General features: G+C 41.1%; 1 protein-coding gene across 4 annotated transcripts in view; it reads right to left on the bottom strand.

The window, feature by feature from the left end:
* Positions 1–18189, bottom strand: part of LOC126353778 (spondin-1-like) — a 577109-nt gene that overhangs the window by 23582 nt on the left and 535338 nt on the right. For 2 of the 4 annotated variants that reach the window (XM_050002859.1, XM_050002861.1), the window contains one exon: positions 1826–1882. The exons of the other annotated variants lie outside the window; for them this stretch is intronic. In XM_050002859.1, the coding sequence (XP_049858816.1) occupies positions 1826–1882 (57 nt within the window). The remainder of the gene's footprint in view (positions 1–1825; positions 1883–18189) is intronic. 4 annotated transcript variants of the gene reach the window in all.

Here is an 18189-nt window from a genome sequence, read left to right as displayed (position 1 = left end):
TCCTTGGTCCCAGAGCCATTTGAGAACTGCTGTGTGAACGTCCTCATCAATGGAAAATCTCTTTCACCCTCATATAATCTTCTCAATTCCCTGAACATTGTGGTCTGTGCTCAATGTCCTTCCTTTCTGATTAGCATCACCCACATCTCCATGGATTGGTCAAAGTTTTGGCATCATTACACTGTGGCTCAATGTGTTACAGTATTTGGTCTGTTAATGTCAGAATTTCATAGTGAATCTGTGAGTTATTTAGATGTTTTGGATCTTGTAGACCCAAGTACTTCAACTTTGGAAAACATTTCCAGTTGCTACGCCATTTAGATTCCACTCTGTGATGCAGCTGTTATTCATACTGGAGCAGGGTTGGATCTGCAGGAAACTCAGAACATTCATTCTCTTCAGACAATGTGCCACTCTTGTTGTGTAATGGTCTTATTGTGGAATTACGTATATAACTTACTTTTTTAAGACCCTGTATAACCCCTACCAGAATACAAAAGTACAAACAAATTATAGGAATTTCTTTGCCATTGTCAACTCTAGTCACAAAAAAGGGTACTTGATTAATAGCTATAGTGTTACTCTGTATTTTTAGATGCTTCACCAGGTGATTCTTCAATTGTGAGAAAGGCTGAACAACCATCAGCAAAACAGAAGCTGCAAAATGAACTTTATGTCACACATGGCCCCTCATTTCTGACAACAGCCAAGAGAAAACTGTAGGAGTAGTATTTGGAGAAAGAAGCACAGTGTACCATTTTGGCACAGACAAAGGATGTGCTTGGAGGTATTGGAAAACCATGACAAGGAGGACATGATAGCAAACAAGATTATTGGTTACAATTTGAAAATAAAATAATCATATCTTTTTTCTGCTGATGTAGAATGTCCTTTGAATAAGTGACAGAAATAGGTAAGTCAGTGTGTTCAGTGATGTGGTTCTGAAGACTTTTCAATGCTTGAGTGAATTCTTTTTGGAAGTTAGTGATTTAATGACTTGTACATGCATTACATAATAAATTTTCACCTGAGGAATATGTACTTTTCTTAGCTCTTTTTAATTTAAAATATTACACTTTTTTTGCACCTGGTTTTTCACATTTTTGTACCTAAAAATCGTTGATCTACTGATAGCTGATGAAATTTCAGAACTCACTCTATGCATTTTGATGCTCATATAATGTTGTTCTTGTTCATATCTTTTGGAATAATAACTGCACAAATTGATGTTAACTTGTGTGGTGGAAAACTTCAGGCAATACTGTGGAAGACATGGGCATGAATACTATGAAGCCTGTTTGAGCCTTTAGTTGTTGCAGGACTAAGAGTGCAAAAATTGTTGTTGATCAAGAGTCATATCTGTGAATAAGAGGCCTCTAGTGTAGGCTATTTTCATTAAGAGATTACTAGAACCTTTAAATTATTCCCAAGTATTTTGCTATTTTTTACACAGATTTCATTTACATTTAATTTCATTAAAATCCATGCACTTGTATACATGCAGGCAAACTTGAATGTTATGGGTTAATAATAAGTAGGGAAGGACTCCATTTGAAAGAAGGTTCTATTTTCTAATTGATGCAATTGTGATAAACAGGAAATGGCAAGAAGATAATGGTTTAGTCCAGTATTACAAAATCTGCATCTCACTAACCGTTTCTTACACAACATGAAAAACAGGCCACTTTAATATTAAATGCAATGAAGTTAAGCTCAAGGCAAAGTTAATATTGTTAGAAGAGCATAAATGTGGCATGATACTACACACTGTGCACGAATCAATAGTTTTGAGATCACATCTCTCAGTCTTTATGTCAACACCAACCTGTCACTATAGCATAAGGTTCTCCCCATGTTGGATTGTCATCAATTTCTGTTGGGTCTGTAGATGTAAAGTAAAAATGAACATTACATGAAAGAAATGAAAATAATAAATATGGATAGGCAGAGCTTATACAATTTACTTTTTGGCAGATTTGTAAAATGAAAAAACAGAGATAAAAAATAAACCAATACTAACACATAATTAACTGAAACATAGCTATCCATGTCATCTAAGTGTTTAAAAAACTCTTAACTACTGCAGTCTGTGGCTGGCAATGTTAGGTCACATTAGAAACCCAGTGTCTGTGGCACCAAGCATGGATACCAAGTCAGCAGGGTTGTAACAGCAGACCCTGTGAAGGACTTAGTACAGATGGCAGGTGCAGCACAGCCTCGAAACAATGGCTGTAGCTGGTGGGAGCCCAGTGATCTTGATGTCTGGCATCTCTCTGGCATCATGGCGGGCTTCTGGTGATGACAAGTGATCACTGCCTTAAAATCAACACTTATTTATATGCCTCCTAACTTACTTACTCTTGGCCACATCACAATTCCTGCCATTCTATCTGATCCATGGTTTTCCGTCTCCATCCTCTGGCACCCAGCTTTTTCATGTCTTCTTCAACCCCATCCACCCATCTCTTTCTGGGGCATCCCCTCTGCCATCTGTCTCCAGCCTTACCATCAAAAATCCTCTTACATGCTCTGTCTTCTTCCATTCTAACCATGTGCCCTGCCCACTGCAGTCTTCTTATTTTAATGGTAGTGACAATGTCAGGTTCTTCAAAAAGGTGTTGTAGTACTGCATTCGTATGAATGTACCATCGCCCTTGATCATATATTGGGCCATATATTTTACTTAGCCATTTCTCTCCAATGTGCTAAGGATCCTTTCCTCATTTACAGTCATGGTGCACATTTTGGCAACATACATAACAACTGGTTTTACAATTGTTTTGTAAATGAGGATTTTGGATTTCCATGATAGAAGCAAATGCCTAAGCATGGGTAATGTGGCAAAGTAGCACCTGTTACACTCACTGCCAATGTCATTTGTCTCAGTAACAGTGAACCCAAGGTACTTGAAGTCTCTCACCCTTTCAAACTCCCTGTTGGCTCTCCTGAGATTTGGTAGGTTTTGTTGGTTGGTCATTGCCATATATTTGGTCTTTTCAACATTGACTGTCAGGCCACGTTCCCCTGCACCTTTCTCCAGTTGTTGATAGGGTTCGCCTAGCACAGCAGTGTTTTGTGCGAGTAATGCCACATTGTCAGTGTAGGCTAGGTACTGTAGTGAATGATTTAAGAAGGTTCCTCCTTTACTTAAGTCTATCTGACTTATGACTTTTTCTAGGCAAAGGTTGAATAGCAATGAGGAGATATTGTCACCCTGTCTAAGTCCCTTCTTTACTTCCACTTCTCTGGAGATTTCCCCCTGTATTTTAATTTTACAGGTGGTTTTGCTGAGGGTCATCATAGAAAATTTAATGAATTTCTTAGGTATTCCAGCCTCTTCCATTACATTCTGCAATGCCACTCATAGGATGCTTTTATACACTTGTTTAAAGTCAATATAAAGCTGGTGTACATTAATTTGATGTTCATAACATTTTTCAAGTAGTATGCACAATGTAAATATCTGGTCAGTTGTTGACCTATTTTCTCTAAAGCCTCTCTGATAGTCTCCAACTCTGTCTTCCACATATGGAGTAAGCCTGCTGGTCAGAACTTTGGAGAAAACTTTATATGTAGTATTAAGCAGGGAGATTCCTTGATAGTTATGGCAGTTTAATTTATCTCCTTTTTTATGTATGGGGCACATTATAACTGTTTCCCACTACTTTGGCATGCTCTTCTCTTGCCAGATATTCAGTATTATTTTATGAATTGTTTTCTTAGTGTTTACCCACCATTTTGAGAAGTTCGGCCTGGATCTGATCTTCTCCTGGCGTCTTATTTTTTTTTAAGGTCTTACTGGATTGCATCACTTTCCCCAGAGTATGTTCTGGTGTTAAAACCTCTGGCCCATAGTAAGTTAGTTCCACCAGTTCCTCTCATTCTAACCCATCCACTTCTGGGTTCAGTAACTCTTGGAAGTATTCTGACCACCTGTCAAGTACTTTTTTACTCTCCCCTATCAAATCCCCTTCTTTGTTCCTACACATATTTGTTCTAGCTTGGAACCAAGTCTTTCCGTCTTTAATCTTTTGGTATATTTCACGACTATGCTTCTCTTCTCCTAGCTGTTCAACTTCTTCCAGTTTTTTTCTTTTCTAGTGCTCTTTTGTTCCATCTGCAGACCCTTTTTGCTACATGGTGCTTTTCATTACATTCATTCAGATTTGCTTGAGTTCTTCTCTGCAATTTCATTTATGATATATTATGTTCCTCAATTGTTCTCATACATTCTTCGTCAAACCAGTCTTTCCTCCTTTGAGCCTGTTCATGTCCTAAAACCTCTCCAGCTGCCTCGAGGATTGCAGTCTTACATCGTTTCCACATTACTTCTATATGTTCGTTTGATGTGTCGGTCTCATTCTTAATCCCCTCTTCTCTTTTCATCTGTTGTGCTCTCTGTATTTTTTCTAACTTCAGTTCTTAATGTCAAACCTCTTTTGTTTGTGGCCTTTTTGTTTACTCAATAGTGAGATCCTTTGTCTATATTTAATTCTCACTAGATGGTTGTCTCAATTGCAGTCAGCTCCACGTTGGCTCCTAACATCCATTATGTCCAATCTGCATCTCTGATCAATCAATATATGGTCTATCTGATTTCTGGTTTGTCCTCCTGGGGAAATCCATGTTTCTTTGTGTATTTTTTTTGGTGTGGGAAACATGTACTGCTGGCAGTCATGTATTTGTTTACAGCAAAATCTACAGCCCTAAGTCCATTGTCGTTTTATATTTCATGGAGTATATGTCTTCCTATGGTTGGCTGAAAGGCCTCTTCATTTCCTATCTTTGCATTCATGTCTCCTATTAATACATTGACATCATGTTTAGGAGCCTTATCATACAGTTGTTCTACCTTGCTACTAAACTTGTCCTTTTGTTGTTCATCTGCCTCCTCTGTGGGTGCATGTACATTTATCATTGTAATGTTGAAAAATTTTCCCCTTAATCTTAATATGGATATCTGTTCATTGATTGGTTGGAAGCACATCACCGCATGTTTCAGTTCATTAGTGTCCACAAAACCTGTTCCAAAAGTATTAATCCTTCTGCCACTATGGAAGATAGTGGAATTTCCTGCGTGCATTATATCACTCCCCTTCTACCTAATTTCCTGGAGAACCAATACTTTTATACTGTAGTTGCTTACTTGCATTAGCAGCTGATGTAGGGCTCCAGCTTGGTATAGGCTCCACACATTCCATGTTCCTATGTACATATCTTTCTCCTTTTTTTGTTTGCTGAGGTCATCATAGAAATATCTGTCTAGCTTATTCTTTTGCTAGCATTCGCAAAATTGATGTTTACAAGGGGAGATTGTTAATATTCCGTCCAACCGTTTGGTGGGTTGCCCCTTACAGCTCACAGGGTAGCTGGCTCCATGTTCAGGGGAGCATCCTTAGCCTTTGTAGATCCCTCTACTAACTGCAAGGCAGCAGGTGATTTGTATCAGGTTTACTCCCTTATGGAGACTAGCTTCACCACACCTCTAGAGCCCTCCCTGCTCTATGTTGTAGGATGTTAAGAATGATAAGGGAAAGGGATAGGCTTAGGATAGGATCAGACAGGAGACAGGAGATAGGCCATTGTGGGACACACTTCATCTGGCTCCTCCCCATTGGCCTGTCAGGCATGGGTGGCCCTGCGGGTAGCTACACTACTGCCGGCATAGCCCCCTGGGTCCAGAGCACGCAAACCTCCTTGCCCACATGGACAGTGCTACATTAAGGCGGTGTCCCCTGAGGAGGATTTATATGCCTCCAGTGCCCATTTCTTTCATTAAAACCTGGCACCTAGGCACATTTTGATGATGAGTCTCGCCCTGGTGTGATGACACCTCCCCACTTGCTACACAGTTACCACTGTGTGGCACTGTTTACCACTGAGCTTGGCTATACATACTGCACTATCTACTGGCGTGTCTGTACTGTGACCCAAATGTCACTGTACACTACTTTTCCTTATTTTTATGGATTCATTGAACAGCTTCCCTCAGTTCCAAAGCATATTCTGGAATTGATAAGTAAGCCTCTCTCCAAGACTAATAAATTTGTGTCCAAAAACTGGGTTGTGGCACTAGACTGCCCTGCCCTATGGAGAAGATCTGGTCCCTTGGCCCTTACCCTGTCCCAGTTCTATATTGTAATTTCTTCTATCATAATCCAAGAAACAAGTAACCAATATTAAATTTGCTACTCGTAACTATTACATAAATTACTGTATTAATCCCTGACTCCAAAATCTACCTTTTATCCCTCACTCTTGTTGCTTAATCTAACAATAAATTTCAAGGATCCTCGACCCTGCACAGTAACTTAGATACTACAAAACATATGTCCTGCTAGGTCTCTTACATGCACATACAGACACATAAAGAAAACTTCTAACCCTTCATTCCATACTTGCAAGCTAAAATGACTCTCTTCCTTTTTTAGTAGATTATCCTTAACATATCTATTTCAACAAATAATATGTGGCTTCATTTAACTCTTACACTTGGTGTTTTGTCTGTTTTTCTTGTGGTTTCTTAACTCTTTGCTTTGGAACAACTTTTGGAACTTTATGCTTTTGACAACAGCTCTCCTTATGCTTCTCAAGACAACATACTCCCAAAACTATCCTTACAAAAAACCACATACAGCACTACCATTTGTAATACCTTGACAAGTAGGCCTACTTATTCCTCCCTCTGTAGCGCTCATTGCAGACTGAAAAAAAAGCTTGGTTTTCTAGTGCTCCTAGTTACTCAAAACAACTTCCTGTACCTAATGGCACTGCATCATGCAAATACTGCTTAATGTATTTATAAATGGTTTAACTGGTTTGTCGTGTGACCTCATGACAACTTTACACTGGCAACAGCTCTCTGTTATTGAAGGTTAACTACCGCACAATGTTCAGTCAGAAATTTTACATGCAGGCTTGCATTGCACATCTTCTCCATTTCATACTTATTGCATGCATCAGACTTCAGCTGTGCTTTAAACAGCTTGCTTTGCATGCCATCTGCTTGTCCTGATAGGCTGTGATCCAGTATTTGTACTTGTGCCACATTCTTAACCTCCAGTAGGCTCTCTTCAACAGGTTCAGCCCCGTCTGCTTGATCATACACTCTACAAACTTGCCTAATTCTTTCTTTTCCTCCATTCACCATGCTTCTGATGAAATACGTGCGTCTGTTTCGTTTCAGCCATAACATCTGCAACACAACTATCAAAAATTCTTGTGCACTCCCTGTATTATCTATAACAACAAAATCATCTGAAGTTCCACCCTGCATGATGCAAAAATCATTGGCATATGCACTTCCCTGTGCATCTGGCCCAGGCCTCCCCGGCCTCAACACAATAACCATTTAAAACAAATATGGCAGATATTTGAATCACCCTGCTGCTATCCTCACCCTTAATTACTTTTGTACAGTCCATACTCATTCCTGCTGGCACTACAGTTACCGCAGACTCCCCAATTCCCCTGGATATTGGAGCTAGTACTTCTACTCTAGTTTCCTTAACTTTCACAATGTGATTATTCTGCACCCTGCTCAAATTCCCAGGAGCTTGTGTTTCGATACTATCCACTACTAATTTAATCACTCCACCACAACAATTGTCTAACCAACCAGGGCATTCTGTCCTAATACTCACAGGTTCAACAGGTTTAACTACATCAAAAGCAGTTGGACATTATGCAGGAATAGGTAAATTATCCACAAGCTTGTTCCTCTTTCTTTCATCTACCTTTTTCTCCTTCTTTTTTGCTCTCTCTTTTTTGTTTCTTTATGTCCTCTCCAAAATCAACCTATTCCTCACATCCAGAGACCCGCTCTCCATCATCCATTGCTCATGCTCTCCGCATGTTCTCCCTGTACTTCAGAGTTTTGTGATAAGGTCCTTCACTTCAGCATCAAGCAGTCTAATCTGTTATCGCACTCCCCCTTTTCTGCTTGCAACCTATCTACTACATCCCTTAAAATTCTCAATACCTTCTCCCTCAAAGCTCTTTGTGATATCAACAACCCTGCTACTTGTAGTACTGATGACAATATGATTTACCTCCTATCAGCTACACTATAACAGATGAGAGAAAAAAAGAACCCTGAACACATACCACTATCCTAACACATCTCACTAACCTGCACACTTAAATAATGAGCCATTCTCACTGCTCCACATAAAACAAAATAAAGTCACAAGAAAACTTAACTATAACACTAACATTCCTCCTCATAACTTAATTACACTCGCCTGAATGGCTGCTCATACTCATTATTATCATATACTGAAACAACCTAACTTGGCTTCAAATCCTGAATCACTACTCATGGTTAACAGCTTATAGAGGGTGTCTCACCTAAGGTCTTCACTGTCAATATCTCAGAAACCACAACAGATATTGACAAACAGCTTACATGGGTATGAATGTATGGCAAGGGCTCACGAAAGTAAATAGTATGAGATAGTCTAAACCATGTGCAAATATTAATTTCAACACAAACTTACTTTGTTTTAATGGACATCTCATATTATTATATATGCAGGCAACAACATGAGAAATCACAACATTAATGGCATTGGTTGCATTGCAATATATCAATTACAGCATGAGAAAATGGAACACAAAATAGACACATGAAATGAATGAAACACATTACTACTGCACTTCTGAAAAAGCATGATCCTCATGTTGCTCATAATTACGATTTGATTGACATATGTATTTTTACTTTCACTGTTATCATGAGGGTTGAAAGTAATAATAGGGATTCCTGCCACAAACATTGATATGTACATAATGGTGTCCCTTGGGTATGTTGTATTTATCTTCATACCTACTATGGAACAGTACTGCCTGGTGTACACTGCCCAGATCAACCCTTTGCCTCTGCAGTTGTGTATAGGAAAACAAGGAAATGGTTGGCATGATATTACTGTATGGAGAAAGTCACCAAAATTGCACATGCATGGAACAGGTGATGCCTAGCAGTACCCTAATAGAAGTCATTCAACCTGGCCTATCTTAGTGAATTTTGTTAGAAGGTTGCTCACAACAGGGTTGTTGTCTCCACGAATGCAGATCCAGAGGCGAGGCATAATACATAAAGCAGCAGAGGTAGCTGTTGTGGTGGCTGCTGCAATAAATTATCATGCAAGTATTCATAAAATGGAGAGACAGATGGGAATATGCGAACAAGTGCGATGTGTATTCTGCACAGGCATAGATACCACCCTTATCACATGGCACTAAATCAAGACCTCCATGGCAATGATGTTCACAGTCACCTAGAATACTGTCACTGGGTCCTCAGGCAAGGCCATAACTTTATTTTTAGGATACTGTTTATTAATGAGGCCATGTTTAAAAACCATGGGAATGTCAACTTTCACAATATGCACTATTAGTCAGCAGAAAATCCACCCTTGATTTGCTCGATTGGACATCAACATCAGTTGAGTGACATTGTATGGTGTGGTATTGTAGGACATTACATCATAGACCCATATTTCATTGATGGCACTCTTAATGGTGGACAGTACAAGTGGTTCCTGAGAGGTACCTTACCTGGACTGATGGAAGACCTACTCCTTCATTTTCCGCAAATAATATGGTATGAAAATGATGCATGCCCTGTGCACAATGCCCCAATGACACTACAGGCACTACACAAACAATTTCCACATTAATGGATTGGAGGGGCAGTCCCATTCAGGAATCTCCAGCACAGTCACTGGACCTCACCCCCATGGACTCTTTCTCTGGGGACAAGTGAAAGATGTGGTATATCAGCAGGTCCCAACAACAATGGCCCAATACTAAATCCTGTATTACCACTGCTTGCACTGCAGTAACACCACAAATGCTGATCCTTGATCAAGCATGTACAGCAGTGTTGCCAAGCAAATGGTGATCTCTTTTTGGCTGTGAGACATGTGACTGCACACCAGCATACATTTTGCGTATTATGGAGGAGATGTATGTTTTTTTGTTGGTATTACTGTACATTTATGTATGCATTTGAAACTGTCGTTCCACTATTGTTATTTTGTAATAAAACCTGACATAGTTCAAATAAAGTAGTCACTTTTTTGCATATATATAATAGTTAAATTCCTACAGATGGCTTCAGTTGTCTAATATGAATATGATTCCAATAGTGCCGTTTGTTGGATGCAGAAGTTCCGCTGTTCACCATGTCTGTCTCAATTTGGGTGTTTCTAATACCATTTTTCTTTCTGGATGTGTTTGCTTGCTGCTACTTGATATAAAAAGTAATACAAAAAACTCATAAGTTCATCATTCACTTTCGATTTATTTCACAGGGAAGTACAACTTTGTTCCACGACTGCGTGTCAACCAACCACAGCCGACTCTACAAGTGACAAAGAATGACTCTAGCTTCAAAGATATTCCACTCGACACCCAAACTTTCGCTTGTAATAAGTCTCTTTGATATTGTTCTTTATATCCATCAATATCAATCAATATATTGCAATTTTTAAACATAATAGTAAATTAACATAAAAAATAAGTAGATTATAATTTATAAAAATTCCGACAAAAATATAAGAGAAAAACATTCACCACTTTGCCCACTAAATTCGGTATCGATAACTTCTCCCAGATCCATTACACATTGCATCATCTGCAATGGTTCAATTATGTCACAGTCATTAAAGATGTTCAGTGACAAGTCTTGCACATGGTGTGTACCACTGTGTAATTGATGTACAACTACAGTTGAGCGTCGATTATCTGAAGTAATTGGGGGACATGGGTGTTTGGAAAACTGGTTTGTTTGGATAATCAAACTGTACATGTTTATTTGCCAAAAAGAAGTACTGTACAGTAAATTAATTCATAAAAACAGGCATCTCTTTTAGTATTATAAAGTAACATACAAAGGCAACTTCAGTAGGAATATATAGTATGTGGCACAGTTTATTAAACAAAAATATATACATATTACATATGCGTTTTGCATGAACAATACACACAGTATTCAAAATTAATGTATAAAAAAATCCTTTATTTTGGTCTGTCTAAGCAAGCCTACATGCTTATGAGCAGCTAAGTCATGTAATTTTTTCATTACAGATATCTGAAACTGGTCACTTTCATCTTGGGCTTCAAACCATCGCAAGGCAGTAGGCGTCATCTTTATCAGTGACAATGTTTACAATCTCACTGTCCTGCATGATTTGGTGTCCTGGATCTGCATCATCGATATTCATCCATTCGTGAACATCTTCTTCATCACATTTTTGGCAATCTATTCTTTTTAGCACATTGAGAATTTTGGACATATCATTCTGTTCGTCATTTTCAATCATACCTTGTAAATTTTCTTCTGTGTCCAAAATTGTATTCCTGGCTTTCTTCAAATTCTCTTCCTTTACACTATTCCATGGTGCACTGATCATGTAGGACGCGTCTTTCAAGTCAATATTCTTATGATTTCTTAAGAGACTTTCTTCTCCATCCTCTTCTCTTTCTAACAATAACTTAAGCAACAATTCTTTCCTGTAATATCATTTGAGAGTCTCAATAACGCCTTGATCCACAGGCTGTAATAAGGAGGTTATGTTAGGTGGAAGAAATATTACCATTGTGAACTCGTCTTTTTGTTTAAAATATCACATGACAGATGAGTTGGTGCATTGTCAAGGAGAAGTAGTGTTTTCTCCCTCTTCCCATTCTTTAGCTGATGAGCTTTTACAGAGGGTACGAAAATGTCCAGAAACAACTTCATAAAAATTGTACTATCCATCCAGGCACTCTTTTGTGAGGTGTACACAACAGGCAAGGCTGACATATTAATGTGCTTGAAACAACGTGGTTTTTTACTTTTACCAATGACAAACATAGGCAGTCGGTGACTTCCAGTAGCATTAGCACAAGCCAAAGCTGTAATAAGTTCCTTACTTGTTTTAGGGGCAGGTGCTGCTACTTCATGATGTGAAACAAGAGTTTTTCTTGGTAAGGCTTTCCAGTTAAGTCCAGTTTCATCAGCACTGTAAACGTTTTTGAGAGCATAATCTTCTTCCCTTAATATGTCCCTTAGTTTGACTTTGAAAGAATCAGCTGCTGAAGAATCAGCCGACAGTTTTTCTCCATGTATTGTAAGCTCACAAATGCAATGTCTTGACTTGAAGCATTTTAACCAGCCCTTGCTCACCTTAAAGTTCGAGGTCTCTCCAAATTTTTCGTTGAACTGCATTGCCTTCTCACACAGAATGGGACATGAGATAGGTTCTCCTTCCGATCTCTTTTGTGTAAACAACTTGTAAACAGCATCATTTAGATCTGTGTTAGTGGTGAGCTTCATAGATTTACAGTTTGTTGATCCATCAGTAGAATCAAGCATAGCTATAAAATTTGCTATGCTCATCATTTGTTTTTTAATATCTGTAATTGTCGACTTCCCCACCTTGTACTCATTGGATAAAGTGGTTGCAGATTCACCTTCTTCTAGCCTTTTAATAATCTCGTACTTGTCCCTCATAGAAAGGAGAACACGTTTACGTTTAAGCATTTTGTATCGTCAAGTTCACTTCTTCACGCAGCAGCACACAAGTGGTCATAACAGAAAACACAAATTGACTTTTTGCTCCATGAGAAGCTCTTCTTGGGGGTGCACAATCCTTCAAACTGCGCGGAGCAGTATGCCTCAACTCTAAGCTGGTGCAGCTGTTGCTGTGAACAGCTTTGATACTGCTGCTACTTCTACTGCCAGTGCCAAACCGACAGAAGTGTGCTGATTGTTGAAATACAGCAACTGGTGGCTAGGTCAGTCAGCAGTGCCTTGTGAAGGCCCCATTAGAAGAAATGTTCTGCCAGTGGTGGCCCAGTGTGGCGACTACTGTGGGAAACGTAGTTTGGGAGTGAGGGGGATGATGGACGGTAGGGTGGGAAAGTAGCAGGTGCGAGCGAGTACACAGTTCGGTTAAGCGGTCGTTCGGTTGACCAACATTCGGATAATCGGCGCTCTACTGTACATAGAAATAACATGTATCCCTCTGTGCAACCCTTTGACAGCCATTAATTTTGTGTACTTTGGCCAGTGGTTATTGGTATTTTCTTACTATCTACATCTACATCTACATGACTACCCTGCAATTCACATTTAAGTGCTTGGCAGAGGGTTCATCGAACCACAATCATACTATCTCTCTACTATTCCACTCCCGAACAGCGAGCGGGAAAAACGAACACCTAAACCTTTCTGTTCGAGCTCTGATTTCTCTTATTTTATTTTGATGATCATTCCTACCTATGTAGGTTGGGCTCAACAAAATATTTTCGCATTCGGAAGAGAAAGTTGGTGACTGAAATTTCGTAAAAAGGTCTCGCCGCGACGAAAAACGTCTATGCTGTAATGACTTCCATCCCAACTCGTGTATCATATCTGCCACACTCTCTCCCCTATAACGCGATAATACAAAACGAGCTGCCCTTCTTTGCACCCTCTCGATGTCCTCCGTCAATCCCACCTGGTAAGGATCCCACACCGCGCAGCAATATTCTAACAGAGGACGAACGAGTGTAGTGTAAGCTGTCTCTTTAGTGGACTTGTTGCATCTTCTAAGTGTCCTGCCAATGAAACGCAACCTTTGGCTCGCATTCCCGACAATATTATCTATGTGGTCCTTCCAACTGAAGTTGTTTGTAATTTTAACACCCAGGTACTTAGTTGAATTGACAGCCTTGAGAATTGTACTATTTATCGAGTAATCGAATTCCAACGGATTTCTTTTGGAACTCATGTGGATCATCTCACACTTTTCGTTATTTAGCGTCAACTGCCACCTGACACACCATACAGCAATCTTTTCTAAATCGCTTTGCAGCTGATACTGGTCTTCGGATGACCTTACTAGACGGTAAATTACAGCATCATCTGCGAACAACCTAAGAGAACTGCTCAGATTGTCACCCAGGTCATTTATATAGATCAGGAACAGTAGAGGTCCCAGGACGCTTCCCTGGGGAACACCTGATATCACTTCAGTTTTACTCGATGATTTGCCGTCTATTACTACAAACTGCGACCTTCCTGACAGGAAATCACGAATCCAGTCGCACAACTGAGACGATACCCCATAGCTCCGCAGCTTGATTAGAAGTCGCTTGTGAGGAACGGTGCCAAAAGCTTTCCGGAAATCTAGAAATACGGAATCAACTTGAGATCCCCTGTCGATAGCGGCCATTACTTCGTGCGAATAAAGAGCTAGCTGCGTTGCACAAGAGCGATGTTTTCTGAAGCCATGCTGATTACGTGTCAATAGATCGTTCCCTTCGAGGTGATTCATAATGTTTGAATACAGTATATGCTCCAAAACCCTACTGCAAACCGACGTCAATGATATAGGTCTGTAGTTAAATGGATTACTCCTACTACCCTTCTTGAACACTGGTGCGACCTGTGCAATTTTCCAATCTGTAGGTACAGATCTATCGGTGAGCGAGCGGTTGTATATGAGTGCTAAGTAGGGAGCTATAGTATCAGCGTAATCTGAAAGGAACCTAATCGGTATACAATCTGGACCTGAAGACTTGCCCGTATCAAGCGATTTGAGTTGCTTCGCAACCCCTAAGGTATCTACTTCTAAGAAACTCATGCTAGCAGATGTTCGTGTTTCAAATTCTGGAATATTCCATTCGTCTTCCCTGGTGAAGGAATTTCGGAAAACTGCGTTCAATAACTCCGCTTTAGCGGCGCAGTCGTCGATAACAGTACCATCGGCACTGCGCAGCGAAGGTATTGACTGCGTCTTGCCGCTTGTGTACTTTACATACGACCAGAATTTCTTCGGATTTTCTACCAAATTTCGAGACAATGTTTCGTTGTGGAACCTATTAAAGGCATCTCGCATCGAAGTACGTGCCAAATTTCGCGCGTCTGTAAATTTTAGCCCATCTTCAGGATTTCGCGTTCTTCTGAACTTCGCATGCTTTTTCCGTTGCCTCTGCAACAGCGTTCGGACCTTTTTTGTGTACCACGGGGGATCCGTTCCATCTCTTACCAATTTATGAGGTATGAATATCTCAATTGCTGTTGCTACTATATCTTTGAATTTGAGCCACATCTCGTCTACATTCGCATAGTCAGTTCGGAAGGAATGGAAATTGTCTTTTAGGAAGGCTTCTAGTGGTACTTTATCCGCTTTTTTAAATAAAATTATTTTGCGTTTGTTTCTGATGGATTTGGAAGATATGGTATTGAGCCTAGCTACAATGACCTTGTGATCACTAATCCCTGTATCAGTCATGATGCTCTCTATCAGCTCTGGATTGTTTGTGGCCAAGAGATCAAGTGTGTTTTCGCAACCATTTACAATTCGCGTGGGTTCGTGGACTAACTGCTCTAAATAATTTTCGGAGAATGCATTTAGGACAATCTCGGAAGACGTTTTGTGCCTACCACCGGTTTTGAACAAGTATTTTTGCCAACATACCGAGGGTAGGTTGAAGTCCCCACCAACTATAACCGTATGAGTGGGGTATTTATTTGTTACGAGACTCAAACTTTCTCTGAACTGTTCCGCAACTGTATCATCGGAGTCTGGGGGTCGGTAGAAGGAGCCAATTATTAACTTAATTCGGCTGTTAAGTATAACCTCCACCCACACCAATTCGCACAGAGTATCTACTTCGACTTCACTACAAGATAAACCACTACTGACAGACACCAACACTCCACCACCAATTCTGCCTAATCTATCTTTCCTGAACACCGTCTGAGACTTCGTAAAAATTTCTGCAGAACTTATTTCAGGCTTTAGCCAGCTTTCTGTACCTATAACGATATCCGCTTCTGTGCTTTCTATTAGCGCTTGAAGCTCAGGGACTTTTCCAGCGCAACTACAACAGTTTACAACTATAATTCCGACTGTTCCTTGATCCAAGCACGTCCTGTAATTGCCAAGCACCCTTTGACATTGCAGCCCATCCCGCACTTTCCCGAGGCCTTCTAACCTAAAAAACCGCCCAGTCCACGCCACACAGCCTCCGCTACCCGTGTAGCCGCCAGCTGAGTGTAGTGAACTCCTGACCTATTCAGCGGAACCCGAAACCCCACCACCCTATGGCGCAAGTCAAGGAATCTGCAGCCAATACGGTCGCAAAACCGTCTGAGCCTCTGATTCAGACCCTCCACCCGGCTCTGCACCAAAGGTCCGCAGTCGGTTCTGTCAACGATGCTGCAGATGGTGAGCTCTGCCTTCATCTCATAAGCAAGACCGGCAGCCTTCACCAAATCAGATAGCCGCTGGAATCCAGAGAGAATTTCCTCAGATCCAAAGTGACACACGTCATTAGTGCCGACATGTGCCACCACCTGCAGCTGGCTGCACCCTGTGCTCTTCATGGCATCCGGAAGGACCCTTTCCACATCAGGAATGACTCCTCCCGGAATGCACACGGAGTGCACACTGGATTTCTTCCCCTCCTTAGCCGCCAAATCCCTAAGGGGCCCCATTACGCGCCTAACATTGGAGCTCCCAACTACCAGTAAGCCCAACCTCTGCGATTGCCCGGACCTTGAAGGCTGAGAATGATCCTCTGAAACAGGGCAGGCAGCTGCATCTGGCTCAGCCAGAGACAGTGCCTGAAACCGGTTTGTCAGACGCACCGGGGAGGCTTTCTGGTCAGCTTCCGGGGACGCCTTTCGCTGCCTGCCACGCCTTGGAACGACCTCCCAATCAACCACAGGCGAGGGCTCAGCTCCACTGCGGGCAGCAACCGGGGCAACCACAGCGGCAGACCGATCTGGGGACAGACGGGATGAGGTTGACATCCCCGTGATACCCGAGTCCGGCTCCCCACAGTGGTGCCCATTGGCAACAGCCTCAAGCTGCGCGACCGAAGTCAGCGCCGATTGCAGCTGTGAGCGAAGGGATGCCAAGTCAGCCCTCATCCGAACACAGCAGTCCATTGTAGTACTGTCGAAAAGTTCAATAAAGCATTTACAAGTAAACTGTGTCCTTGTTTACATTGTGGGTGACTGGACACCCGTATGTTCCCCACGCCATATACTAACAATGTACATAGCAGTATGTAAGTCAGTTTTTGTCGCATCATGATATTTCAATCAAATTGCGATTATGAGCAATGTGCAAGCCATGCTTGCATTGCAGGAAGTGCAATAGTAGTGCGTTTCATTCATTTCATGCATCAACTTCACATTCTAATGTCTTGGGACGTAATTGACATATTGCAATGCAACCACCATTATTATTGTGATTTCTCATATTACTGATTGTGTAATATGGGGCATCCATTAAAAAAACATAAGTTTGTGTTGAAACCAGTTGTTGGACAGGGTTTAGAATGTCTCACAGTATTTACTTTTGTGAGCTCCTGCCGTGCATTCGTACCCATGAAAGCTGTTTGTCAGCATCTATTGTGATTCAGAGATATTGGTGGTGAAAAGTTTGGGTGGGACACCCTGTACACTACTAGACAATGATCCACACATCTTGCTCATGACACCGATATTGTCCATACCAAACTGTGAAAACTAACATTTATATTTATGCCTCCTCAAAAATACTGTCTGTATTCACCTGTCACACACTGAACTTACAAGCAGAACTCAACCCCTGGCAAAACCCACTGACTTGCCATGACACTCACAGTCAAACAAAGACAGAACAGAAATGCTGCACTCAACCCTCAATAAAGGTACTGTAGGTATTGTTGCTCCTTCTTCTGTCACTAAATGGTGTGGCGACAGGCTCAAAGAGTGAGTGGTGACAGGTGAGAGGGTCTTGGGCGAACATAGCTAACAGTTACGAAGAACTGTTACAGATTTTGATACATAGTGTAGTGAGTCTCATCATCGTCCGTGACTGGAGTGATGAATGGAAAGCAGCTTCCACATGGTGCTTCTGAGCTGGTGCCTCATACTGCTGGGGCCAATGGCCTCCTTAAGCCATAACTATTGACATCAATGGCATATTGTGTTGTGTTGTGATAGTGTTCCACTTGAGAGACAACCCCTTGGCTCCTTAAACAGCTGTGGCAGCAGCATGTGCAGGCAGCTGTGTGTTAGTTACAAACATTGCCCTTGAACAAAAGTTGGCCACTAGGAACTCAGCTTTGGAGGTGGCAGACACAAGTGGCAGGTCAGCAGAGCTGTTTCACCAAGTATCGTGAAGGACTTAGTGCAGACAGCAGGTCCAGCCCCATCTT

Source organism: Schistocerca gregaria, chromosome 3, assembly GCF_023897955.1.
Source record: "Schistocerca gregaria isolate iqSchGreg1 chromosome 3, iqSchGreg1.2, whole genome shotgun sequence".
NCBI classification, from domain to species: Eukaryota; Metazoa; Arthropoda; class Insecta; order Orthoptera; family Acrididae; genus Schistocerca; species Schistocerca gregaria.
The sequence above is the reverse complement of the archived record's forward strand: the minus strand, read 5'-3'. Positions and strand labels throughout refer to the sequence as shown.